Genomic DNA, 27,825 nt, shown 5'->3' with positions numbered 1-27,825 from the left:
GTAAATATCTGTACGAATCCCCCTCCGACCGCAGATCCAGCATTAGAGGTGCGTAAAACGTTTGAAATACAGCCCTTTTTTGAAGAAAAAAATCACAAAAGGTCCGCTTTTGAGCCCGTTCACCACCCCATCACAAAATAATAAATTGATCGATTGATTGATTAATTTATAAATCCTGGCTACGAGCTTTGGCAGAAAAGTGGGCTGATTTTGCCCTGTAAAAATACGGTGAGGGCGGTTCCCCCTTAAAACACCCCTGGATCCGTTATTCCCTTTGGTACCAGAGGATATCTATATAATATCTATATTATATCTATACAGTGATTCAAAATACGTACTAACATTCAACACATATAACGTTACTAAGATGTCATAATGAAAGTGTGTACACGCCAAATTGGTACATCAAATATCGTTGAACCATAACAATCCTCCTACCTCCTTTGATGTTTGATCGACCATTCTAACCCCCGGTCCCGGGTCCCCGGTAAGGTGGGACGGTTGTTGGTGAAAAAAAAACCCAATCGCTAAAATGAGTGCAAGGGATTTCGATGGACCTAAGACTAGCCAAAGGTATTTGAGCCTTTATTAGAGTATTTCAGTGCGCCGGAAATATCTCTTGAGGAATTGATACAGCCCCAGTAAGACGACGGTCAACGTATAACCAGAGAAGATGTAAAGAAAGGAGATAACCAATACTTAAAATACCCAAAACCGTCCACCCATCCTGCTAAACCCACCCTTCTAGCTGCGTAACTCTTACCTCATAAACCGTGTATATCGAGAACCGCGGCGTAAGTTCCTCTTTAGTTGATGTAATTATTATTATTATATATTATATACATATTTTCCAGGAGAAAAATCAAATGTTCGTTGATTAATTACTATTTTATATATACTTGGTATTGTGTATGTATCTATTGGTATACTATTATACATATCATGTATAAATACATGATTATCGATTTGCCAAGGAATAAATTTGATAACGTAATTCCGGTTTTTAAAAGGAAAGTTCACAAATATTCTTCGATGATTACTTCAAACGGAAAAGGAGATGAAGTAAACCCAGGAATATGATCCAGCGAAGGTGGTTCTCTACCAGGAGGAAGATGAAACTTAAACTGATGCATTAAACTGGAGAAGAATAGAAATAACTCCATCTTGGCTAAGGCTTCACCCATGCACATGCGTCGACCTATTGGGAGATAACAGAAATTTTAGTTTTGAGTTAAAAATCTACCACGGACTGTGGACTATGTAGAAAATTGAAAATCTAAGCTATACTCATGTGACACTATCCTGACTCATGCATTGGATTCATCCTAGACTCTATGTTATTGATATACAGACCTGGACTTAAAGCAATATTATAACATTTTCAAACAAAATAGATTAGCATTTCTTTGCCATAAAATGTTAGCTTTTACTGTCAGATATATCCCCTTTTATTTTTAAGCCGAACAACTACTTCAAAGCAAAGAAAATTGAATTTACTACCAGCGCACATGTCGCCAATACGTACCACTCCTTCGGTCATGTTGTGGTACGACCCTTTGTTGTGTATATCACCGTCGCGCACGCTGCGTAGTACTGTGTGTTATGAACATCGTGTATGCGTTCGACTAACAATTCCATCGTAATAATAATTGGCTGAATCAGCCTTTTATTCAAAATCTCTGATTTTGACAAAACTACAGCACCTAGAGTCTTGATTTTTGCAGGCTATATTGGTTTAATAAAGTACAATTTAATCGTGTAAAAAAATGAATTAAAAAAATTCAGTGAGGGCGTCCTCCTCAGCAAATGTTATAATATGGCTTTAAATTTGCTATATGTCTACGTCTAGACTACTTGTCTTTTTCGTTAGTATTTAACACGGCCCTTTTTTGGAAATGGTTTAAATAATACTTTTGCATTAGACTCAACAGTATTATACCTGCGCCAAAAGGTAACACGTGTTGACTCTTGACGATTTCCCCCTTGTCATTCAGATGTCTGGTTGGATCGCATCGTTCTGGATCAGGCCATAGATTCGGATCAAGATGTAGTGACCTGGAGAAGCAACAAAACAAAAAAACCCAATCACTAATTTATTAGATATTCACAGTTATTGTTTTTATTATCTGCCCATTAAAAGGGAACCATGATTTTTCCAAGCGCTACCGAATGTAGCTTGTCTCCTCCTTTCGGTGTCTCAAAAATTCTGATTTCATTAAGTTATAGGCCTACATTACATTACGCATTACTTTACATTACACTTTGAATTACATCACATTTCATCATTATGATCTCACACCACCAAATCAGAGTCCCATAGAGATATGTGCTAAATTTGCATTAAGAAAACGTCATTTTTTCTTCACAGGAACGACTCAGTTTTAAGAGACAGCTATGATGGTTGAAATCAACCCTTGCCTGATCCCTCTGGCTGGGACCGTCATTATTTTTTACGACTGGCCCTCGAAGTCTGCGATGTCCGGGAATTACCTATTTTACAGGCAAAATCATGCCAGTTTCTGTAAAGAAAAGGCTGCTGAAAATCATTAAAAGTTATTCGATCTCTCCCATCTGTGGTACACTTGCAGTATTTAACATTACTAATCATGACCAATCCAAATTTTGCCAAAATTATGCAAATTTCTGCTCATTTTAATGCATAAATAGGGTACACAACCATATAATTCTATTTGGTGGTGTGAAATCTTATATTGCATCGTATCGATTTTCATTACGTTGCATCAAAAATGGTAAATGACTGGTTTTTCTCAAAACCTCAAGTGTTCTCTTCATCCAATAAGAGTTTTTTTATATCGAACGAAAGCTAACACTTCCCCCTAAAAACTCTTTTGCTCATTAGGTCAACAGTTCAATAACACAATTCAATGCTATAGCTGGGCGATTGTGGTAAATCTGTTGAAAACTACCTATCCAAGCACATTTTGTGACCAAAATGTAGGTTTTAAAAGATTTTAAAAAAATCCTCACAATATTTGTCAGATCTTATGTCAACAAATGAAAGAGCACACTTATATTGTCCACTCCATATACTAGCCTCATTTTAATGAGCAATGACCAATTCTCTTTAAATTGTAAATCTTGTGCAAAAGGTTACTAATTCGCCTGCGGTTGTAAATTCAATGAACTATCTATTGCTAAAGAGCGCTTACAAATTGGTATGGTCTTGAATTGAACTGGGCCAAGGGACGATGCTCATTACAACTTTTGGTCAATCTTGTCCCGGTTCGGGGCAACCTACCCCCTCTGGTCCCGGTCGGTACTCCTCAGTACATTAGTGCCAACATAAACTGTTAGTGCAGATTTGGCAGTTTTATATATATTTCTCAAGATTAGTGGAGGTTCCTTGCATTCGCACTCCCCCTGGTTGTACGCCTTAAATAGCGCCCTCGCTTTGCGGCGTAATTTGCTTCTAATATGGAGGACTTGTGAATCTCGGAACATCTACAATTCTTCTACCTGTTTGATTTGATTTGGATCAATATTTGCATGATTACGAACAAATGAGGCTGCTAATCATAAGGATTAATAACTCAGCTATGTTATGGATGTTTGCTTGGTAAGATTTACACTGTATTAAAGACACGAAGAAACTTTATTCATCTCGTTAGGCAGTGAGTCTTGGAGTCCGGTCAGGTAAACTTCTATACGTAAACAAGGGATCCATGTAAAAACAGCGTTTGGAAGCCGTAGAAAATAGTACCAATTCATCGTCCTCAGTAGCGTATTAGGCGCTATACTGTAGTAGAAGAATTAAGGATATCAAAGTCAAGATATTAAAGAAGCCTTGGAAGGAAGAAGCGTGCGTCAGGGTCAAGTTTACAGCGTAAGCAATTAGTGTAAACATTGAAAACTTTTGAGTGTCAATTTGTCACTATGTCACGCAAAATCGCCCCACTGCAAATTCGCACCGCATGGACACGGTCACATGTTTAGTCACCTGATCAACGATCGCAAAGGGTGCAAGAAGCGATTTCATAAGGAGATCGAATGGTGAAAGAAAACTAAGAACAAAAAATCAAATAAACTGATTGCAGAACAGAAAATAACTGTTTTTAATCATGACAACTGAGAAAAATATAGTAGATGAAGTTGACCTAAGGGAAAGTGCATCAATCAAATCCCATGTATCGGCCAAATCTCACGTATCAGCCAAATCACATGTTACTCGCTCATCCAATACAAGCAAAATGTCCTTGAAATTGAAGCAAAGTGCACAAGCTAAAGAAATTGAGTTGGCAGCACGATTAAAGATAACAAAGGAACATGACTTGTTGGAAGAAAGAAAGAGAGAGTTACAGAATAAATTGAATGAAGAAGAGGCTAAGTCGGCAGAAGATGAGGGTTTGAGAAAGGCACAGGAAATAATAAGAAATAGCCAGGAGCAAGCAGCACGAATCAGACGGCAACTAGAGATAGAGAATGAGCAGCATAAATTGACCAGAAGGCAGGAACAAATAAAATTAGAAGGAGAATACAATGCTGCGAAAGAAGTAAATTGCTTATACCAGCAACAAGGAGGTTCTGTAGTCGAAGGTGATGCATCGTCACTGATGATTTCGATGGAAGTGAACTCTAAAGATAGCGTCAGAAAATGGCTGGATAGGTACCACAATACCAGTAAGCTAGATGACGATAGGAGAGAAAATACCTCACATGACATGACCGGTCAGCAAACTTTGCAGCCAAGTACCAAGGTACCAACTCAAATCCTAGAGGGTATAAAGACTATGTATCCTGCTCCAAGTCAAGCAGTTACTACGGGGCCAGCTTCAAGTCAAGCGCATGAATATGGTGCTACAACAGAAAGGATTCCATTTAACATGGAAAGTAAACAGACTACGCAGCCAAGTAGGTCTACAGCTCCAGATCATATAGACATGTTTGGTGCTGCAAGAGAGAGTATCCCAAGACAACAAACTATTCAGCCAAGTAGGCCTACAGAAAGCATCAAGGTACCTGGATCTAATACATTTCAAGTAGGTACCACCATGGGCCCAGCTCCAAATTACATTGGTATGCATGGTGTTAAAGGCGAAACAATATTACACAACTCAGCTTGTCAACAACCGTGGCATGCAAGTGGTGACACAGAGTACCAGTTATGGCACCAGAATTATTCAGTTCATCAGCCAACCTACCAGTATCATAGCAGACAGCAAGTTCCTACTCCTAAGTTTGTAGATCAGCGTTGTCAACCCAGCCAAACTCTACATCACAAGGAAAACATCCTAGCTCGTTCACCGGTGCAGAATGTCAACGTATCAAGTTCATTAGATGTTGATGAGACGGAGCAGGATAGTGAGAAAGATTATAAAGACACTATTGCAGGGGTGGTGAAACGACAAGGTGATCTGACAGAGTTGTTACTAGAGCAGAACTTGAAAACTAAGCTACCAAGACACACCATAACGCCTTACAATGGTGACCCACTAGAATACGCATCATTCACACGGGCGTTTGAATTCATTATCGAAAACAATACTCCCAGTGATCAAGAAAAGCTGTATCATTTAGAAAAATCAACCACAGGTGAAGCCAAGAGTCTGGTCAAAAGCTGCCACCACCTTAAACCAGAAGAAGGGTTCAAAGAAGCCAAAAGACTTTTAAAGAAAAACTTTGGGAACAAGCACAAGATAGCGGAGGCAGTTATGCAAAGAGCATATAATTGGCCAGAGGTAAAGGCTGAGGACGCGGGTGCGTTGAAGGAGTTTGCTCTGTTCATAAAGGAGACGGAGGTGATGATGGAGGGACTGGACTTCATGAGTGAATTGGAACATAACAGCACTATCAGGATGCTAAGTAAGAAAATGCCGTACTTTCTGAGAAGAAAATGGCGCAGCAAGACTGATGAAATACTAGAGGAGAAAGATCGCCGGGTAACTTTCAGAGACCTGGTGCAATTCGTAGAGAAAGAAGCACGCATCTTGAACAATCCAGCATTTGGAAACCTAAAGGATGACACAGGTGTTAGAAGACCACAAAAACAAGGAAAGCCAGCTGTGAAGAAAAACTCCTTTGCTATAAATACTCAGCAATTGAGTAAGCCATGCATCCACTGTGAAGGTGATCACACTCTTGAAGACTGTAACAAGCTACTGGAGATGAGTGTAGGTGAAAGACTGAAGTGTTTGAGAAAACTAGGAGTGTGTTTCGGGTGTCTGAAAAAAGCTACACATATGAGCAAGGACTGCACGAAGAAGTTAACTTGTAAAAAATGCAAGAAATCTCACCCAACTGTATTGCACATACAGAACAAAGCTAAGCAATATGCACAAAATGCTGGACAAAATGCAAGTGCAACCAATCAACCAACCAAAGATACCAGTAAAGGCAATGTGATGTGTGGTCTTACTGGCGCCGGAAAGATGTCATCAAACTCGTCGCCATTACTTGTACCAGTCTTGGTACATTCAAGAGAGACTGGAATTACAGTGGAAACAATTGCATTCATGGACGACGGAAGTGATGCTGTCTTCATTTCAGAAGAACTTCAGCGACAGCTAAATGCAAAGGGAAAGACCACAAGGTTGGAAATTCAGACCATAAATGATGACAACCTGACAGACAGTGTAATACTCAGTGGCCTAGAGCTTTCAGACATGAATAGAGAGAACATAATAACACTCCCAGAAGCATTCACAACTAAGCATATTCCAGCTAATCCACAGCAATTGATTGAACCAGAGGACATTGCACAATGGAAGTACTTGCAAGAAGTAAAACTTGCTCCGAAGCCAAGCAACATGCAAGTGGGAATCCTAATTGGAAACAACATTCCAAAGGCTACAGAGCCTCTGAAGGTCATAAATAGCCAACAGGAAGGTCCTTATGCATGCTACACTCCAATAGGATGGATTGTGTATGGAATCCATAAGTCTGTAAACTCAACAGCAGGTATATCAGTGAACAGAATAGCAGTGCAAGAAAGCATTGACAGTCAACTAGTGAAACTCTATAATCATGACTTTCAGGAGAGCCTAGCTGATGACATGCCAGAGAAGAGCATGAAGGATAAGCAGTTTCTGGCAAATGTTGAAGAAACCATAAAGTTCACTGACCATGGACAGTATGAAATAGGCCTGCCACTTGATGACAAAGAAGTTACTTTTCCAAATAATAAGGTTCAGGCAGAAGTCAGAGCTGCACACCTTAAGAGAAAACTATCCAAGAATCAGACCTTCTACACAGATTACAAGACGACAGTCAATGACATGATCCAGAAAGGCTACGCAGAGAGAGTACCGGTGGAAGAGTTGGAAGGCTCACCTGGAAGAACGTGGTACATACCACATCATGGCGTGATTCACCCCAGGAAGAACAAGCTCCGTGTTGTGTATGACTGCGCAGCAACTTATAAGGGCTTTTCATTGAACAAAGAGCTATTGCAAGGCCCTGACCTCACAAGTAATCTGCATGGAGTTGTTATGCGATTCAGGCAGGAGCCAGTGGCTTTAATGGGTGATATAGAAGCCATGTTCCATCAAGTGGAAGTATCCAGGAAAGACCGTGATCTCCTACGTTTCCTATGGTGGCAGGAAGGTGATATTGAAAGACCAGTGGAAGAATACCGGATGTGTGTTCACCCCTTTGGTGCCACCTCTTCACCGGCGATTGCAAACTTCGCCCTAAGGAGAACAGCAGAAGCAGCAAGTTCTCAGTATAGTCAAGAAGTGATCGACACCATGTTGCATAACTTCTACGTGGATGACTGCCTACGGTCGGTGTCCACAGAGTCAGAAGCAGTAAGTCTTGTCAAGGACCTACAAGAAGTTTGCAGAAGCGGAGGTTTCCGACTCACTAAGTGGTTGAGTAACAGCCGTGAAGTCCTAAAGACTGTACCTCCTGCAGAAAGAGCCAAAGACATTAGAAGCCTAGATCTAAGTCAAGATCCTTTGCCACCAGACAGAGCACTTGGAATGAAATGGAAGGTTGAGAGTGATACCTTTGGGTACTCCATTGATCTCCAGGAGAAACCTCCAACAAGGAGAGGAATATTATCAACCGTTAGTTCGGTGTATGACCCACTGGGTTTGATTGCACCGGTTATTCTGCCAGCAAAGCACATATTACAGAGCTTGTGTCAGCAGAAACTAGGTTGGGACCAGCCTATTCCATGTGACTACCTGATTAGATGGCAAAAATGGCTTCAAGAAATACCAAAGATGACAGAATTTGAAGTAGACAGATGCCTAAAGCCCCCACACACTGTAAAGGCACAATGGCACCACTTTTGTGATGCCAGTGAAGTGGGTTACGGCACAGTCACATACCTGAAGACAGTGACTGAAGATGACAAAGTACATTGCTCACTGGTGATGAGTAAATCAAGAGTGGCTCCTCTTAAGAAAATCTCAATTCCTAGGCTGGAGTTGACATCGGCCACCGTTGCTGTCAAAGTGAACCAGATGATACATAAGGAATTGGACGTTGGCGTTCCTACTGAGACATTCTTCTGGACTGATAGTATGACCGTACTGAGATATATCAATAACAGCTCAGCAAGATTTCACACATTCGTGGCTAACAGAGTAGCAGTGATACACGATGGATCAGAACCATCACAGTGGAGGTATGTTAACACAGCCTTAAATCCTGCCGACGAATGTTCTCGAGGAATGTCAGTGGAGAATTTCCTAAGGAATACAAGATGGATCCAAGGCCCTGATTTCCTATATGGCCCTGAAAGTGAATGGCCTAAGAATCCTGAAAGTCCTGGGGATACAGACATGGACCTCACAGATGATCCTGAGGTTAAGAAGAAGCTTAAAGTTGCTACAGTGCACACTGAAGAATCTGCAGATATTCTGAATAAGTTAATTGAGCACTACTCTTCTTGGTATCGTCTTAGACTGGCTATCACCTGGATTCTCAGAGTTAAGAAACATTTGCTCCAGAAAGTCAAAGACAAGAGAAAGGGACAACTACCAGAACATCCCTGTCAAGAACATCAACAAGACGAAGAAAGCACCAATGCAGGTGTATCTACTGAAGACAACAAAGAACCAGACATCACTACTGGTCGCCCAACTCTGACTGATCTTCAAGATGCAGAGAAAGCTGTTATAAAGTACATTCAGCGAAGAGCCTTTCATGAAGAACTAAAGACCATAAGCCAGCTACCAGGGGATCAGATAGTCCAGAAGGACCAGAGTATGAGACCTGTACATAGTGTGAAGAAGACAAGTCCATTATCTAAGCTAAATCCGGTCTTGATCGATGGCGTGTTGAGAGTGGGTGGCCGGTTGTCCAGATCAGCCCTGCCCGAGGAAACTAAGTTTCCTGTAATACTTCCAAAAGGGTCATACGTGACACAGTTGATTCTAGAAGAGATTCATCGCTGTACAGGTCATAGTGGCAGAAGTCACATGCTTGCATGCCTTTACAAGAAGTACTGGGTTATTGCAGCTAACTCAGCAGCCAGGAAGATAGTACACAAATGTGTAACTTGTAGAAAGAACAAAGCTAAACCTGGAATGCAGATGATGGCAGACTTACCATCTGAAAGACTAATGCCAGATGACCCCCCGTTTACTAGAGTAGGCCTAGACTACTTTGGGCCTTTTGAAGTCAAGAGAGGAAGATGTCTAGTGAAGAGATACGGTGTCGTGTTTACATGCCTATCTACAAGAGCCATTCATTTGGAGAAGGCAGATTCTTTAGACACAGATAGCTGTATAAACGCAATTCGAAGGTTCGTTTCCCGCAGAGGACAAGCAAATGAACTAATATCCGACAACGGGACTAACTTCGTTGGCGCTGCAAGAGAGTTAAGAGCCGAAATACATAAGTGGAATGAAGCAAAGATCCAGGATTACTTGCTGCAGAATGGAATCAATTGGAAGTTCAACCCACCGGCAGCATCACACTTCGGCGGAATTTGGGAGAGACAAATTCGCACGGTGAGGAAGATAATGATGTCGATAATGCAGCAACAGCCACTTACTGATGAAAGCCTGAGCACCTTCTTTTGTGAAGTTGAGGCGATAATCAACTCAAGGCCTATCACCACAGTGTCAGGCGACCCTGGTGATTTGGAACCGTTAACACCAAATCATCTGTTGCTTCTCAAGGGAAAGCCAATGTTGCCACCCATCTTAGCCAGCGAAACCGGTCCCTATGCAAGAAAGAGATGGAAGCAGGTACAATACCTCGCGGATATTTTCTGGAAGCGGTGGAGTCAAGAATATCTGTGCCTTCTCCAGAAAAGACAGAAATGGGTTCGTCCAACAGAGAACTTCAAGGTTGGGGATATTGTGATAATTGTTGACAGTTCCAGAACAAGAAACTCATGGCAGCTTGGAAGAGTCATCGCAGCTATGCCAGGAAATGATGGACTAGTTCGACAGGTGCAAGTAAAGACCGCCTCTTCAACATTAGTACGTCCAATCAGCAAACTCTGCTTACTAGTGGAATCTGAAAGTAAAGAGATAGATATGATTCAAGAACCGGTGAACGGCCCAGCCTAGTGCAAGGTTCACGGCGAGGACTGATCTGCCCTCGTGGTGCATCCCAAACCTTTTTCGCACTTTGTATGTAACTAGCAAAACCAATGAAGAAAACAAGAAAATTAGACTTTGCAGTTGGTGATTTCAATGAGATAATTACATGTATGGTGCAATCAGTGCCCTACACTGTACATGTGGACTAGTGAAAGGTCACAGCTGTTATCATTGAATTTTGTGACATTTAAGGCTTGTACTGCAACTTCCAGTGCCTACATTGTACAGACTTACTACAATGTTACAGCACGATGCAAGTCCAACTAACAGTCTGGCTCTGTTAGAAGTTTGGGTGCGTCAGCAGATCAGCAAAGTCAGATGTGGAAACTACCTTCTGCTACGCATGAAGATTTCAGAAGTTTGGGTGTGTCCACAGATCAGCGAAGTTAAGTCAGATGAGGAATCTACCCTCTGTGTGACGCATGAAGATTCAAGGAAGGTTTCTATTTTTATGACATTTTGAGAGACTACAGTACCTCTTTAAGTTCCAGTAATTGTGTGAATTTAATTTTACTGGATAACTCATAGGTACCCATGGATAGCACATCTTATGGACACTGAATACAGTGAAACAATATTAATGTGGCCAGTGGGGATTCTACTGTTATTTGTGTATCATTTATAAGGTATTCCCAAAGCTCACAATGGATGCAGTAGTTTTCATTCACCACCAGGATGATGTGTAATTCGCGGGCTTCCTTTGTAAGTTGCGTTACAGCATTCTGTGTTGCTTGGAATCTGCTGCAGGCATTGATCATTTGTGAATTTGTAATTTGCTTTATGGTGTGATAAGTTTGTGGCCACAAGTTCTCCCATATTGCCACTTTGTGTGAAAGACTGCCAGCCTATTAAATTTTTTGAGGAAATATTGTGTGCACATTAGCACGAGCAAAATGGTTTGTAAAATGCTATTCTGATTGCAGGGAACAGCCAGCTCTAAAGAATGTTGTTGCTCATTTCTCTGTGTTTGTGTGTTAATTAACACACCTTTTTGGCAATTTTCAGGTTTTGCTGTTGTTTCAGCTAGCCCAGCATCATTCTAAGTTAGACCTTGCTGTTGCCTACCTCACTTGATAATGTAAGCTCATGATTGTACTATTGTAGTCAACTTTGTAATTCATGATTCATGTAATGTTGCTTTAGTTTACTAGACATGTGCTCGGTCACAGTAAGAAAGTCACTTATTGTCACAAATACTTTGGTTTCAAAGTCAAGTTTATTTTGGTATTTTGATGTATATACCGTACATGTACAGTTCACTTAAAACAAGTGATCATATTTCACTTAGGTATGCTCATTTGGCATAGAGCACTTCAATTAAGGTTCCAAATTGAGGTTTCAACATCACTTCTAGGTTAATGGAAGCCAGTAATTGTTAGGTTACACTAGCTTATTGTATAATAGTTCAAAGTTCATGAAAGTTTTGTATTAAGTTTATATACAGACCAGTGTCAACAAATGTTTGTACACATTGTAATTCACATTGATTATAGTTAGTTCAAATTTATTGAATTTTGTTAGTTCAAAGATTATTGTGGTGTATGAGATCAAACTTAGAACTGAAGTTAATGATGGTTGGTAAAGCATCAAATCAGCACTATATTGTTCCAATCTTTGGTAATTGTGCTCTAGGTGTCACAATTAGGCGCCGGAATGTTAGTGCAGATTTGGCAGTTTTATATATATTTCTCAAGATTAGTGGAGGTTCCTTGCATTCGCACTCCCCCTGGTTGTACGCCTTAAATAGCGCCCTCGCTTTGCGGCGTAATTTGCTTCTAATATGGAGGACTTGTGAATCTCGGAACATCTACAATTCTTCTACCTGTTTGATTTGATTTGGATCAATATTTGCATGATTACGAACAAATGAGGCTGCTAATCATAAGGATTAATAACTCAGCTATGTTATGGATGTTTGCTTGGTAAGATTTACACTGTATTAAAGACACGAAGAAACTTTATTCATCTCGTTAGGCAGTGAGTCTTGGAGTCCGGTCAGGTAAACTTCTATACGTAAACAAGGGATCCATGTAAAAACAGCGTTTGGAAGCCGTAGAAAATAGTACCAATTCATCGTCCTCAGTAGCGTATTAGGCGCTATATAAACAGTTTCTGAATGAATAGGGTAAAGCGGTGCATTAGGGACCACTATTTTTAGTTTTCATCATGCCTGACTTTTATTTAATACTTGTTTCTGTTTTTAATGGTTTCACTTGATAGACCTGTTATTCAGTAATTCAGCTATGTACCACACGAAAAAATTCTGCTTAAGATGTGTTCATTTTCAAACACCATGCATATTACAGTGATGTCAAGTGGTCCTTATTGCCCCAGTAGTGGGGCATTAGGTACCACCAACTAGTACCATGTTTGTTGACCATTTTGAGACCTTTAATCGTTCTTATGAGTTTCTTTTTAAAAGTCTTATATCAGTATGGTGTTTATTTTATGTGAGGAACAACTGACACATGCAGCCCCAGTCCTCTTCCGAGCCCACAACTTCTCCATATGCAAAATGACAGAAAAGTTTATAAAACATGCACTGGAGTCAACCACAACCAACATGACCAATAGCCTTCAGTCCACAATCAGGACATATTTTGTCAGGATCATATCCATTACCCACTTTTTACTTCTTTGTCTTCTTATACTGGCTTGGTTTTAGGGTTCTTGTTATTTTTGTTGGCTGGTTTTGACTTCTTGTTCAGCTGCTGCTTCTTCTGGAGTGCAGCAGCATATTGAACATGGGGCATTAAGGACCACTTTTAACGTCATTTATGGCTATGATTTGACCCTAAAATGTCATAGTTAGGTAATTTAACTTACTATAAACCCATTATGACATAAAATAAGCACAAACTTTAAAAGTTGTTGTCGGACAACCGATTTATATGTGGGGAATCATCTACATTTCACTGAAAACATAGTATGGGGCATTAGGGACCACCAGATATCGCTAAAATCATAAAATTGCAAAAAAAAATTAAAAGTACATATAGGGTCTATTTTCCGTTAACTATACATTTTTACACTGCTATTAAGCAGGTTTAATGTAATTTGTTATACAATTGTGGTCTTAGTGCAATCTTTAAATAAGCACATCATAATCTGTAATTTACTCAGAGGCCCAGCGAAAGTGGTGACATCAGTCGGAAGTCCACTTTCAACATGACATTTGTTCACTTCAAATCATTTAATGAGACAAATAAATCTTGATATATGCTTGCCAGTGTCCTCTTTCAGATGAAACTATCAAAAGTTGTTGTTCTATACCTCATGTGAAAAAAAGGATGTTTAATGATGTACTTTATCTAGTCCGAGATACTAAAATGTTCAGCATGTACTCAGAAGATGTCTGCCAAGATGATGTTTGGGTCAAACTGTGATGAGCAACTAACATGAGTGTTACATAAGCACTGATCATTTTAATGAGTAGCTATTATAAACCACTCTTGCAAGGTATGTTTAATGGTCAGGATTCCCTAATATGCATAATAATTACCTGTTTATTGGGTGGTACTTAATGCCCCATGGTACTTAATGCCTCACTTTACCCTATAGCTCATATCTGGCTTCATGATATAACGTACCATATATTGCAAATGACATTGGTTCCTTTGGGTATGGAGTAACCAGATAATGTAGTGTCAACAGTAGCACACCGAACAATATAGTGCGCGATTGAAGACAGCCTTTGTATTTCATATATTGTAGCTGCTGTATAAGGCATCTTGTCACGGTCTTCCAAACAAGGCAGTCGAGATGTACCTACCACCTAAGAAAATTATGAGATTTTGGGGAGAGACATCATTGAATCATAAATAGGCTATACCTATTAGATCAGATGTACGATGGTCATTCAATCAGTTCTACCTCCGCTTTGTTTTTGTAAGTGGTAGCTTCTTCAAACTCAGCATGGTTATAAATTGGAATGTCTCCTACAAACAGGTGATCTCAGAAGCAAAATACGATTTGATACACCGGAAACGGTAAAAAAAATCAATAAAGCATTTACTTACATGAAATAATTATGGGTGCTTTCCTCCTACGAGATTAGCTCGATATGCAAATGTTATGATTTAATATGCAAACAGATTATTACTGACACAACATCAAATGTGAAACCAAACAGCAAGATGCAAGTTGTATCCAAACAGCAAGACGACTAAAAAGATTACTATAAAATGCATTTGAACTTTAAAATCCAAACAAGCATCAAATTTGTACTGTTATGTCTGATAGTTTCTCAGAGCATGGGAATCTGTTTGGGGACAAGTGTATGAAATTACTTCTGTCTCAGAGCTAAAAGCTCAAAATAACTTTTTGTCACACGCTATTTCCAAATTAGTTTTCTTGGAGTTTCTAAAGTGTATAAAAGTATACATATTTCGAATGGAAATTACCTTACGAATCCAGTGGTGACGTCAGATTAATTAAAAAATTTTGACCCAAAAATTAACGTAAACCGCAACTAAATTTGTGAATATTCTCAGTCATCCAGGTAGATAAACATAATAAAATTAATATTAAATCTGTTCATCTGGACTTAAATACTATTTTTGATAGCGACAGTATCGCGTCTCATTCAAGACGCATCATCAGGCTGACTGATCAGGTGGTGAACTATAATTGACATGTGACACACTTGATGGTATGACCACAACTAATTATTTTTTCAGTAAAAAAATTCTTATTGATTTTCAAAAACTAGGTATGAAAATCTAGGATCCGTTTTTTATTTATTTTTTATTTTGACCATCTTTTAGAAATATTCGATAAAAAATAGTTGGAATTTGACAGTTTCAGCCTAATTTAGGCAATTCTGGTGTATATTTTTGTTTTTTGACGGAAATTTAAAAAAAAAATTAAAAACGGCTCCTAGGGAAAAGGAGCTGTACACGATAAGACCAAAATCTTAACTTTATTTTCTATAATGAATCTGTTAGCTTTAAGGGGGTACTACACCCTTGGCCAAATTGTGCCTATTTTTGCATTTTTCTCAAAAATGATAGCGCATAGGTGACAAGTAAGATATGTATATTATAGGAGCAAGGACTACAACTACTGCACTTAAAATTCAGCATCTCAAGGCAAGTAGTTATGTTATTGATCAAATATTGGTTTTCCCTCATTTTTGACTGTAACTCCACAACTGTTGTCTGTGCTGAAATAAAATTTCCAGTGCAGTAGTTGTAGTCCTTGCCCCGATAATATACATATCTTACTTGTCACCAATGCGCTATACTTATTGAGAAAAATGCAAAAATAGCAGTAGACAGCAATCAAATAACCCATGTTTTCAAATGTGATCATCTTGATTCCTGCAATTTGCGCAGCTCGTAGTCATAATTAGCTATGCTTCATTTGGCAAAACAGGATAACATTTTTTAATCCAAAAAAAAAAATAGTGCTGTATTTTTCTGGAATGAGGGAGGGGTAAGATATAATCAAAGAATATACGAAAGCGCTACTATAAGCTGATCGGGATACGAGTGTGAAGGCAGAACTTTCTGAATGATCATCGTGACAATGAGTGTAACCATGAAAGAAAGAGATAATCGAAATAGAAGTTTTGAAAGTAATCTCCCAGAACCTATTTTTGTGCCCGAATTACAAAGACACTACACTTTCATCCGAATGACGAGAGATTTTTTTCTATACTGCCAAGTGAAGCAGGTGACCATAATAGCCATGTTGGCCATGTTTCATACATTTCTAGTGGTTAGATTGACTTCAAAGGGTTAAAAGGAACATGATAGGAATCCACTCCTCTGACCAAAACACTGAATATGATTAATCTTGAAATCTTGAGAAAGTGTATAAATATTAAAATAAAAAACTTTCATAATGTGAAACTACTTCACACTCACCCTCATTGATTCTTGATGTACCTTCTCCTGTACATCAGGGTTCATCACCATATATAATAAAGCAAACTTAAGGGTATTTGCTGTCGTATCTGTGGATCCTGCGAACATATCGCTCAACACATATTTCAAGTCTTCAATGGTAAAGATATCTGGTTCTTCCAAACCCTTTGCCAGGTAACAGTCGATAAAATCACGAGGCTCGCTATCTGCTACAAACGACTTTTGATGTTCTGCGACTTTGTTCATCAGAAATGCATACCATTCCTCGTACAGGTCAATTATCTTCTGTGCATGTTGCTTTAGAAATGGTCGTGATATGGGAACAGAGTCCAAAACCAGACTCTTTTTCCCGGCATGTATCTCAAAACTCTCTTCCATTACATGAAGAATGTGTTGAAATTCAATGTCATTATGATCATAGTGGCAACCCAAGAACGTATCGCACATCACATTGGCAACACCGGAGGTAAGCAACGTAGATAAATCCTGAGGCACCCTGGCTAGATCCTGCAAAAAAGATTAATTAAAACTTTAACATGAACCAAACAGGTTGTAAGATTGCTCGATAATTCACGTTTTATTTTATAGTAATATAATGTACTTTGATGAACTAAAATACCACACAGCAAACAAGACATAAGGTACTATTTGTGACCAATTACTGCCAATAGGGATTTAATCAGCTAAGCGCCAATTAGACTCGCGAATACACAATTTTACGATCTAGGCGCTGTACATAATAAAATAACTGTTGCTGTTCATTTTACCATTGGCTCAAATGACAAAGGAACATAATTATTTGCATACAGGTACTGAGTGCAAACTACTGATATCGCTTTATCATTCTTTAAAAGAATCTTATTTTTTCTGAAATCTTCAATTACTGCTTTAAGCCTAATTATCAGCCTAAGATAAGAATCAATTCATTTGTACTTGGAAATCTGCCAATCATACCTTAAGATGACTTAATAGCAAGCTAACTTCATCAGTGATTTTCCTCTCAAAACTAGTCTTTCCAAAGCCAAATCCACGTAGCGTCGAGAGCGCAAATCTTCTTTGCTGTTGCCACCTTTCACTGTAGTCAGCGAGAAACAAGCCTGGACGGGAGGGGCAAACATTAATGTGTAATGGTTTTGTAAGTGCATCAAATGGTATATTAAACGGTTGCAGAGATGAGATGACGGTGCCCGGGAAGGAGGACACATCATAAATATTTGGTGGGTATGTTCCCCCCGGAATTTTGAGGTGGTGGGTCTCTGGGAGCTGACGACGTATCGGTAAAATGGGGTCTTTTTGAGCTGCGAACAAGTAAAAGGGGTTCTTTTGGAGCTGCGAACAGTCAAAATGAAGGGTCTTTCTTGACTTTCTGGTTGAAAATCGCCTGAAAAAAACCCACCCAGAAATGGTATTTTAGTGCTGATATTTATCCAAATCAAGGGTCTTTCGAAGCTCTATTTCGGTCACATTTAGAGGGGGTCTTTCGGAGCTGCGAAATCCAAAAAGGGTGGAGGTCTTTCCTGGGGAACATACCCGTATGGTCATTTGTGTTAAATGCCACCCCCGTGGACGGTGCAAAGCAAGCTTTTGAACACATATTGCCTCATCTTGAGTGAAATGATTGATTGATTCTGGCAGCGATGGCAGTCTAGAAACATCGGTATATCGCAAGGACACTCACACAGATCAGTATCTGTTGTTCGACTCGCACCACCCATTGATCCATAAACTGGGGGTAATACGGACTTTATTTCACAGAGCGAATACTATTCCTCTAGCGAGAACGCAAAGGAACAGGAACGCGACACCTACAAAAAGCACTGAACCGTTGCGGTTATCGCAATTGGACCTTTCAAAAGGCTCTCTCTCAGAACAAATCCACCGACAAAGACTCCGCCGCACGCAAGACCCAAGGTGACGGAGAAGTAAAACGTGGTAAGAACATCACCATCCCCTATGTCTCTGGACTGTCAGAAAAACGTCGCCGGATTTTTCGAGACAAAGGGGTACCGGTGTCTTTCAAGCCCAAGAACACGCTACGTCAAGCGCTAGTTCACCCCAAAGACAAACAACCCAAGGATAAGCAAAGTAACATCGTTTAGGTGATCCAGTGTCAAGACAGCGGTTGTGAAGAACTGTGTATTGGTGAGACAAACGCTTGCAAAACGCATGTGCCAACATAGACGAGCCAGCACTAGTTGTGGAGACTCGGCCGTCTATACACACTTGGACAGTTCTAAACATTCCTTTGACAACAAGGATGTTAAAATCCTGGACAGAGAAAGCAGATGGTATGAGAGAGAAGTCAAAGAAGTAATTTATGAGGCGGGATTAGGGTCAAAACTCGAAGAGCATACGGTCGTAGCTCGTCCTCGGTAAGTTCGGAATCAACAACATACAAATGACATACGGTCGTAGCTCGCCCTCGGTAAGTTCGGAATCAATAAAATACGGTCGTAGCTCGCCCTCGGTAAGTTCGGAATCAACAACATACGGTCGTAGCTCGAATGCGGGAAGTATAAAACCATATTCGCCACTCGTGCACTTTTTTGAATCTACGGCTGTTCCGAAAGCAGCCTTGAACCCTGAATTCAGGGGTAAATTTTGGGTTGTTACATGGAATTCAAAGTAATTATATCCTTAAAAAACCCACCGAGAGGACTACAATACTTATTCAGAGCCAATCTACTATACATTCTGTTATTTGCAAAAGCCGACGATCAAAGTAAAATTATAAAAGGAGGAGGACCAGAAATCAACGTTTATTCCCGGTAAGCCTAAAAACGCATCGAAAACGCCAAAATGCAGTCACAAAATTTATAATATTACTAAATTACCAAAACGAATTGTAACGTAGGTATGCAGAAAAGAGTTGTATTGGCAATAACAAAGTATCTGCAAAAAGATTTGTCTTTGGCATGTCGCCTTCTTGAAATATCACCAAAATATCAAATTTCGGGGAAAAACGCCCCAAAAAATGAACCTTCCAAAATAAATGCACATTTGCACTTGGTGACCAGGTCATTACCTGGCGCTATGATTTGGGATTCCTCGTCGCTTTCTCTCTCTAGTTACCAGTACTTTAAGTTTGCCCTTACCCCAGCCTTGTTAGCTTTTGGTATGTAAAGAAACCTTTAATTGTTAGCTTTAATAAACCAAAACAATTATTTCCATCGGATCACAACTTTTGAAGATATGCCCTTTTAAAGAAATGCATCCGTTTTTCACTCTGTCCACGGATAGCAAACAGAGTGGTTGGGATGGGTCATGCTGTGGAGTGGCCTGCAAGATCACCAGACCTCACACCACTTGATTTCGTTATTTGTGGCAAAATCCAAGATCTTTGCAAACGTATTACTGCTATATTCGCAAGTATCCGGCGCACAAGGTTGGTACGCAACGCAATTGATGCAATGAGGACTAGGGCTGAAACCTGTATTCGTCAAGGAGGCAACCAGGTAGAGGGCAGAGCAGCACAGTAAACTCACTTCAAAAGACCAAAGACAAACCAAACAGCCCTTTTAAGGGCTACCTTTTATTCCAAAAGAGAAATGACTTATTGTTGTAAATAAAAAGAAAGCAAGAAACAATAAAGTAAAAAGAAAGAAACATAATAAAACAAAAAGGCATAAAATAACCGAGAAAAACATAAGTATGGAAGTATAGCAAAAGAAGTCCCATCCCACATCCATTTCGCCCAAATTAATGACAGTTAACAAAATCCATAACCCATAAGCCCACCAGTAAGGCTGAGTTCACATAGAAGTATACGGTATACGGTATTCGCTATACGAAATACGCTCATTCGATCAGGCTGAGTTCATATAGGAGTGTACTATGTGAACTCAGTCTGATCGAATGAGCGTATTTCGTATAGCGAATAGCGAGTATGTCAGTTTACCCATTTTCTTCGTCTTATCAAATGCTTGTAACTTTACTTCTTGAGGTCACATTGCATTCAATGAGGTGTCATAATGTGCAGAATTAGATAGTGCATCTATTTAAAAAATTAATTTACCCACATATGGTTTAGGTTTTTAAAATTAGGACGGTATACGCTGCACTAAAATCGAACACGCACGATTCCCACTATACTATACTATACGCAGGTATACGGCCTTTTCGAATAGCTCTATGTGACCCGGTACTATGAAATTACCTTGCTCAATTTAAGCTATACGCGTGCATCTGCAAAACGTGCATCGTATACCTGAATAGTATGCTTCTATGCGATCGTAGCCTTATGTGACCCGGTACTGTGAAATTGCATTGCTCGATTTAAGCTATACGCGTGCACCTGCAAAACGTGCACCGTATACCCGAATAGTATACTTCTATGTGATCGCAGCCTTACGCCCAATTCCTAAAATAAAGTTGTTATTTTATAAAGTTATCATCGAGGAATGTTTAATATTCATGCATGGTATATGCACTTTTCAATCTTTGAAGTAGCCAAACCTCCGTGGACAGAGTGAAAAACGGATGCATTTCTTTAAAAGGGCATATCTTCAAAAGTTATGAGCCGATTGAAATAATTGTTTCGGTTTATTAAAGCTAACGGATTCAGGCTTCTTTACATACCAACATATACTTGATCAATCTTTCTAAAATAGGAGAAAAAGATGGCGCAATGAGGGGCCTCTTTTTTGGGACACCCTGTATTATGAGGACGATGAAAATGACTCCTTTTTTGAGAAAATAAGACGTTTAAAATTGATATTCCACAAAAACCAACTTAAGCGGTGAGTTCCTTCGAACGAGACAGATTTGACCTAGAAGAAGATTGACGTCATGAAATGATATGTGCCTGCTTTGAGAAAAGGTATTGTAAACGCTCTCAATGCACAGAACGTATACTGTTGTTGTCATCAGAAAAAAGTCTAATCAAGTGTTACAAATTTAATGGTTTTAAACATATGGATAAAATCAGCCGCTTCTTTTTTATATATATATTATGCAAATAAACAATTTAATGGCCTTTTGTTCGAACCTTCCCGATTTCTCGTGTACAAGGTCGCATATTATATACACATGACTGAATGTGACTCTACATTTACTGTGACGTCACCAGTCTCCTGCCTTCTGCTTCGAACGGGGGAAGGACCGGTACATTTGTGTACGAGGCAGCATTTTACAAACACACTATCTTTTTCAGGAGAAATACGAATCATAAATTGCAACGAGTGTCAACTTGTAATGTAATAGACCTGCCCTTTAACCAAACAGTGTATTTGTGTTGTGCACCCGGGGGTTGTGCATTCGTGTGAATTTGGGTAAAAGGTGATTGTAACAAGGTATTTTCTAAAATTTATTGTTTAGCGTGGAGGTTTCAGATAATGCATTGTTTAGCGTGCAGGGCTATGAAGGTAGTTCGTAAAATATAACGCACTGGAGAAGAATACATAACGGTGAATAGGTAATGAGTTAATGAGCATATACGAACCTAATTTCTTGGGGTTGTGAAGCTGGAGTATGTGCATTGGTTCCTTTCTGCTTGCGAAGTCAAAACCTTTGTTGGATTGGAATACTTCGTTTATTACATCGTATCCTGTTACTATCACGAGAGGGACATCTAATATAAAGTACAAACAAACCATGATAAAAAATCGTAAAATTTGCACGTACAAAGATCAGGGTGTGTATATAAATGTTAACGCCATTAGGAGCTTTGTGCAAAAATGGCAAGACACCCATGTGAAGAGTATTCTGTTTCTTAATCATTATGCATATTCACATAAATTCAATTCGTTGGGTGGGGCACCGGACGATCAAAGTTTTCATATACTTAAGCTAGGTATCATATAATGATCAGTACAGACGACTGGTTAGTAATTTATCAATCCCTTACCTTGCATTAGGCTGAATATTTTTCCATACTGCGGTATAAGCTTATCTGCAATCTTTCTGATAAACCCTTCCTTACGAATGGAAAGAATAGTACCTATGAAAGGCCAGCCAGTTGGTCCTGGAGGAAAGTTAGCAACTGGCCATCGGCGTTTGTAATACTGAATAAACAAAACAGCTATAGATAGAAGTATAAACAGGCCTAGAAACTGCTGAATATCCATGATAATTTCAGAGAGCACGAAGTGTACCTTTAAGTGTAGCCAAGTTAAGGTCATGGCGGGGTCATGGCACGAACGTTTCCTTTCAATCTCCGCATTGATCCGAATAGGAAGTATTTTCAATACACAGAAAAACAGTGGCATGATCGACGGGAATTATATATAAATAAGCATTATTTTTCATCAGGTTCGCCGTCGCAAATAAATAAATAAATAATAAATAAATTAAATAAATAAATAAATTTCGGTGTTTTATATAGCGCCTTTTCCGGATCTAAGAGGGATCAAAGCGCTGTAATTTCGCTGCCATGGTGGATCATCACAATCAGATCGCATCAACTAGGCTGGTTGCAGCCGAACTTGGCGCAAACCTATCCGCACTTAGATTGTAACATCCACCAATTATCTATGCAGCTCCCCAAATTCCATTGGGTGAAGGAAGTTTTATGATAGCCAAACAACTAATCACCGATTTTTGAAAGCAGGAGGAAACCGGAGATCCCGGAGAAAACCTGCGAGAGTGAGCATGGAATCGGGATAAACCAAGTGCACATGAGTCCTTGGGCCGCGCCGGGGCTTGAACCCGGGACCTCAGTGGTGCAAAGCGAGGGAACTAACGCTGTGCTAACTCGCCCTCAAATAATAAAGGAGACAAGTAGAAAAAGTGATCCCGCCTGGGAATCGAACCCAGGACCTCAGGTTTACGAGACCTACGCCTTAACCACTTGGCCACGGGAGCTTCATGATTAGGCTGGTTGAAATTCGAACCCATAAGTATTTTCAATATTATTATTTTTAACTAGTCTGGCCTCCGTATCACCTCATACGTTATCTAGAAAAGGATAGAGACCTGGAGGGTAAATTTCTATTGTATTAAGGTCGAGGGCTATTCAGGACCGTTTAAGTTGAGAATATAACAACACAACCAATTCTTCGCTTTAAAAAAGAAACCCCGGGGGGCACTCAACTTTAGCAGTGACGGGTATGTGTCTACCGGAGTCGTGATGTAGGGGCCTATCGGGTACAAAACGTTATTTAAAAAAGAGGGATCATTGGGTACAAACAAAATAAAAAGGGGGTCATTGGGTATAAGATTTCAAAAAAGGGGTCATCGGGTAGAAATTTTTTGATAAAATGGAGCAAAATTCTATTTTCTTGTTTCAAATTTTCCAAATTTCCAATACAAATTTGTTGAAATAAGAGAATTTGAAAGTTTCGGCATTATTTTGTGGCATTTTGATGATGCTATTCTAGAAAAAAGGAGGTCATTGGATAAGCCGCAAGCAAAAAAAGGGGGTCATTGGGGTAGCCGCAACTCAAAAAAAAAAAAAAAAAGGGGGTCATCGGGTATGACTTTTAAAAAGGGGTCATCGGGTATAGTCGACTTTAAAACAGGGGGCTTATTGACAGGCACATACCGTCACTTCCAAAGTTGAGTGCCCCCCCCCCCCGGGAAAAAACCCATGTTTTATGGATATACTATGTACAGACTTGCAATAGCCTCGGTTCGAGGCGTTAGGGCACTAGGATAGTATTTTTTTTTCCTTTTTGCTTCTTGATATATTTATCTTTTTTTTTTTTTTGTCTTTCATTTGTCTTTTTTTGCTTCAATTTATTTTTATTCTGATCTCTCTAAGTGTTGTCCTGTCCACCTACCTCTGATCTCCAGAGGTCCTGCTTGCCATGATTTAAACAGGCAGGGATGTGACTATGTATAATAGAGAAAATTGCTGATCCCAATTTTCATCACTTAAACTGCTCTCAACTACAAGAAGTTCTCAATCTATAATTGGCTCCGTTAGTGATCTTTCTGGTGGCCTCAAACAAGGGCAACAAGAAAGAATTAGAAGGAGCCTATAATACATTGAGAACTTTACAGTGTTGTGAGTAAGGCATAAAACTGATTGGAATCAGCAATTTTCTGTGGTTATTTTCTCAGAACCATGACAACAAAGAGAGGTAGTAATCTGATATTATCATGTACAGATCAGAGGTGGGTGGACATGATATGAAGACACAAGAATAAAAAATAAATCGAGAAGCAAAAAAAAAGGGGGAACACCATCCCAGAGCTCAGAAGCCTCGAACCGAGGCTAGACTTGCAATAGCACTCGGTTCAGTGCCTAGATGACAGGCCCTCTCTGGCACTATATACAAATTCCCCCGCAGCACGTCGCTGAGCGGCTCGATGACTGCCATGCGCATCCCTCCTCGGTGAAATGGAACCAGCTCTAGTTTGTCTCAAATATGTCAGTGATCAGTGACATTTTCATGACCCCTCTAATGCCTCTATACTACACCTTTGTTCCATAGATTGCGCCCTTTCCAGCATTAATCTCCATAGACTTTACATGTTAAATGAAAAGGTCCATAAAAAAGAATTTGCACAAAATGCTAATTGAGCAAGCACGAATGCAATGCACTAGTTTTTGTGAGGGAGCTATACGAAATATTATTATTAACATTTTTATGTCAAGACATATCAAGGCATTAACAGCTGTTATCATTACGATAAAGCTGACGGGTTGGCGCCTAGATAGCTATTAACCTCCTTTTTGAAGCTGGTCCGTTCACAATTCCAGGAACGTGAGGCGGGAGTGCATTCCATGTGCGGGCTGTAGATGGAATGAAAGAACGCTCATGACTAACAAGGTTCTTGGAATTTGAACTGCAAGGTCGTGAGATCTAACTGAGCGGCGAAGGCGAGGGTCAGTCTGGAGCTGGTCCGGAAGTAGTTGGCATAGTAATTCAGGGGCATTTCCGTAGAAAATTCGATGGAACATAGTGGTGGCACCTACTGTTCTACGGTGAGCCAAAGGCTGAATTTGAAGAGAGGAAAGTTCTTCTCCAGGCAGACAACACGAGCTTCTTCTCTGTTGTCCAAAGTGTTGGTGAGACGCTGGGAAACATAAGTGAGGGCATCTGATGTTGAGTGTCCAGCTCTGAAACCAAACTGCTGTTCAGATATCAGCTTCTGATCGTTGAGATGTTTAAACATAGCCTTGTTGACCAACTTCTCCATGATCTTGGAGTGAACAGGGAGGAGAGAGATGGGCCGGTAGTTGCTTAGAGAGTGTTTGTCCCCTTTCTTGAAACATGGGACCACATCGGCAACTTTCCATTGGGCTGGCATGTGTCCTCTGTTGAAACACAGCTGTAAGAGCCGTGCAAGAGGAGTGACCAGTTCATCAGCTGCAGGTATTGTATGTATGGTCTTTTCAAAAATAAAATGTCCATCTGAAACATAGGTGACTATGTCGGATTTAATTTTTTTATTACTCACCTTTTTCCGCTCCAGCTTTCCGGACATAGACCCAAAACAAACTAGAGATGTTATGCTTCAAGGAGCACGAGACCCCTGGGTAATGTAACAGTATTGCAATGTAAGTGGACCATTTTTGCCGGGAGCCAAATTGCGTTTGTAAATGAAGTTTTTTTAAAATAATTTTGAAATTGCCGGAAGAATTGATATGTGCCTTTATAGTTTGTAAAATCATCGGAGTCTCCTGATTCAAAAACTTTGCCAGTAGTAGACTGACGATGCGATGTGACTATGCCCATTGCTAATACTATTTGATTTAAATCAGATTCAACTAACGTCATCGATGCCAGAACTATGGCTTGATTTTATTTTGGCGCTGAACCTGGTTAGGTTGGGGGATAAAAAGCGAATATTGTTCATTGGACGTTAATATTGCGCTTGAAAACCAATTCGCTGTCGAAGTGACGTAATAATCGGATTAACTACCACATCAATAGAGGTAGACGTATTATACCGTAAATATGTCAGACTTCTCAAATGCATTCAATAAAAGCATGATTGCAATCTACTGCGAGAGTTCGTCTCACACACATAACAAATGCACTACGATCAAACAGGTTGATGCCCTTGATGACAATTTGATTGAATGGACTGCAATGCGCCATGATTACGGTGAAGGACACCGGTTTAAATCCTTTGTTTGGAGCCAATCAATAAGAGCATGCAGGGCCTCTATAGATGAACACAATTTTTGAATAGATCGCCTTGAACTACAAGCAGGTTGCACTCATCACCTGTATAGCTAAAAATCATAGATTGAATACAATACCACTCTTTTCAAAGATACTAATCTTACAGGTGCGAGTGATCAGCATTTCTTTGACATCTATGTTGAATGCATATGCGTGAATGCGTGAACGTTGAAGTGCAGGGCGATCTATTCAAAAATTTTATTCGATATTACAGCGAATATTAGGAGATAGAAGTAGTATAATAGACTATTCCGACGTTATGAATATTCACGAGCTCACGAATATTCATGAGGTCATATGTCACTTCCGGGTTTACATATTAATGAGATGGGGTGGCTCATTAGGATATTCACGAGGTGTGGTTAATCTGCGTATTCGTGAGAAGAGGTGACTGATTAAAAAATCAAGTCTCCAGCAACGTTTAATCCAAACTCGAAGAACGTGTTGATTTCCAGCAACAGTTAATCGATACTGCCGACGACGTCACCCGACGGATCGATTAGTCGAATAAGTAGGGAACTGAGTAAATTAGCAGTGAAATGAGTAAATAAGCATTGAATCGAGCAAATGAGTAGAGAAATGAGCAAATGGACAAAAATATTGAGACGGCCATCAAGAATTAATTGATATTATGTGGCAAAGAAATACATAAAAAAGCTCAAATATTGGGAAGCGCCTGGCCGCCCCTGTTTTGTGCACATTATAAATTTCAAGAAATCATGTGAATAAACTCAAACTATGTATGTCACACTGTGACATTTTTATTAACTACATAATAAGATAATAACAGAGATATAACGTTAAGTCATATTACTATGATGTATAAGCAAGGAAATTTATTACAATGATATAACAAATGTGATATTACGCAAAACAAAATATCTTAATACTAATTACGGCGTGTCCGTCCGTCCGTCCTCTGTCCGCGCGCTATCGCGTTCGCGTCCGCGCGGTGCACTATCGCGTGCTCGCGGTGCGCTATCGCGGAGTATCAACGGGAGTGTGCGCGGAGTACAGTGCGCGCATCGGAAAAGCATTACAGTGTGACTAACAGGTGCATCTCATCGGACCAATTAGGCCTATTTTCAAGACAGGATTAACATAAAAATCATCAGTTATGGTAGGCCTATAACCCGTTTGCGTTGTAGGCCTATTTCGGGGTATTTTGGGGTCCTCCAATGTGGTAGCAGGACAGGGTTCAAGTTGAAACAGGCGAACGATGGGTTTTCAGATTATGGGTAGCCTACCGAAGTAAGCGTCACAGCTACAAAACATTAACAGAGTTGATTAATCATTGAGCGACGCATATCGTAGTAGTTTGAAAGGTTAGGACATTATGGGTAACTGGTGTTGGGTAAT

The 27,825-nt window shown here is 39.8% G+C and overlaps 1 protein-coding gene and 1 non-coding gene across 2 annotated transcripts; both read right to left on the bottom strand.

Moving 5' to 3' along the window:
- Window positions 1-554: 554 nt before the first annotated feature.
- Window positions 555-22,524, bottom strand: LOC140158949 (cytochrome P450 2U1-like). The gene is made up of 7 exons (XM_072182240.1): window positions 22,236-22,524; window positions 21,831-21,959; window positions 17,345-17,487; window positions 16,391-16,897; window positions 14,111-14,295; window positions 1,940-2,055; window positions 555-1,198 (listed from the first exon to the last, which is right to left on the bottom strand). The coding sequence occupies exons 1-7, from the start codon at window positions 22,507-22,509 to the stop codon at window positions 1,017-1,019; spliced, it is 1,536 nt and encodes a 511-aa protein (XP_072038341.1). The 5' UTR covers window positions 22,510-22,524; the 3' UTR covers window positions 555-1,016.
- A 593-nt stretch (window positions 22,525-23,117) lies between these two features.
- On the bottom strand, window positions 23,118-23,191 carry Trnat-cgu (transfer RNA threonine (anticodon CGU)). Its single transcript has one exon. It is a non-coding gene; the product is annotated as a tRNA-Thr (tRNA).
- Window positions 23,192-27,825: the final 4,634 nt, after the last annotated feature.

This window comes from Amphiura filiformis, chromosome 8, assembly GCF_039555335.1.
Source record: "Amphiura filiformis chromosome 8, Afil_fr2py, whole genome shotgun sequence".
Classification (NCBI taxonomy): Eukaryota; Metazoa; Echinodermata; class Ophiuroidea; order Amphilepidida; family Amphiuridae; genus Amphiura; species Amphiura filiformis.
Note: the sequence above shows the minus strand (reverse complement) of the source record. Positions and strands in the feature narration are given on the sequence as shown.

Bases quoted from the DNA above. Each gene is read 5' to 3' on its own strand.
- LOC140158949 (XM_072182240.1), bottom strand. From the start codon at position 22,509: ATGACCTTAACTTGGCTACACTTAAAGGTACACTTCGTGCTCTCTGAA. The intron at 16,898-17,344 runs GTATGATTGGCA...TCTTTTTTGCAG, and splicing joins TGCTATTAAGTCATCTTAAG to GATCTAGCCAGGGTGCCTCA. The intron at 2,056-14,110 runs GTACGTTATATC...TTGCTTCTCCAG, and splicing joins AATGTCATTTGCAATATATG to GTCACTACATCTTGATCCGA.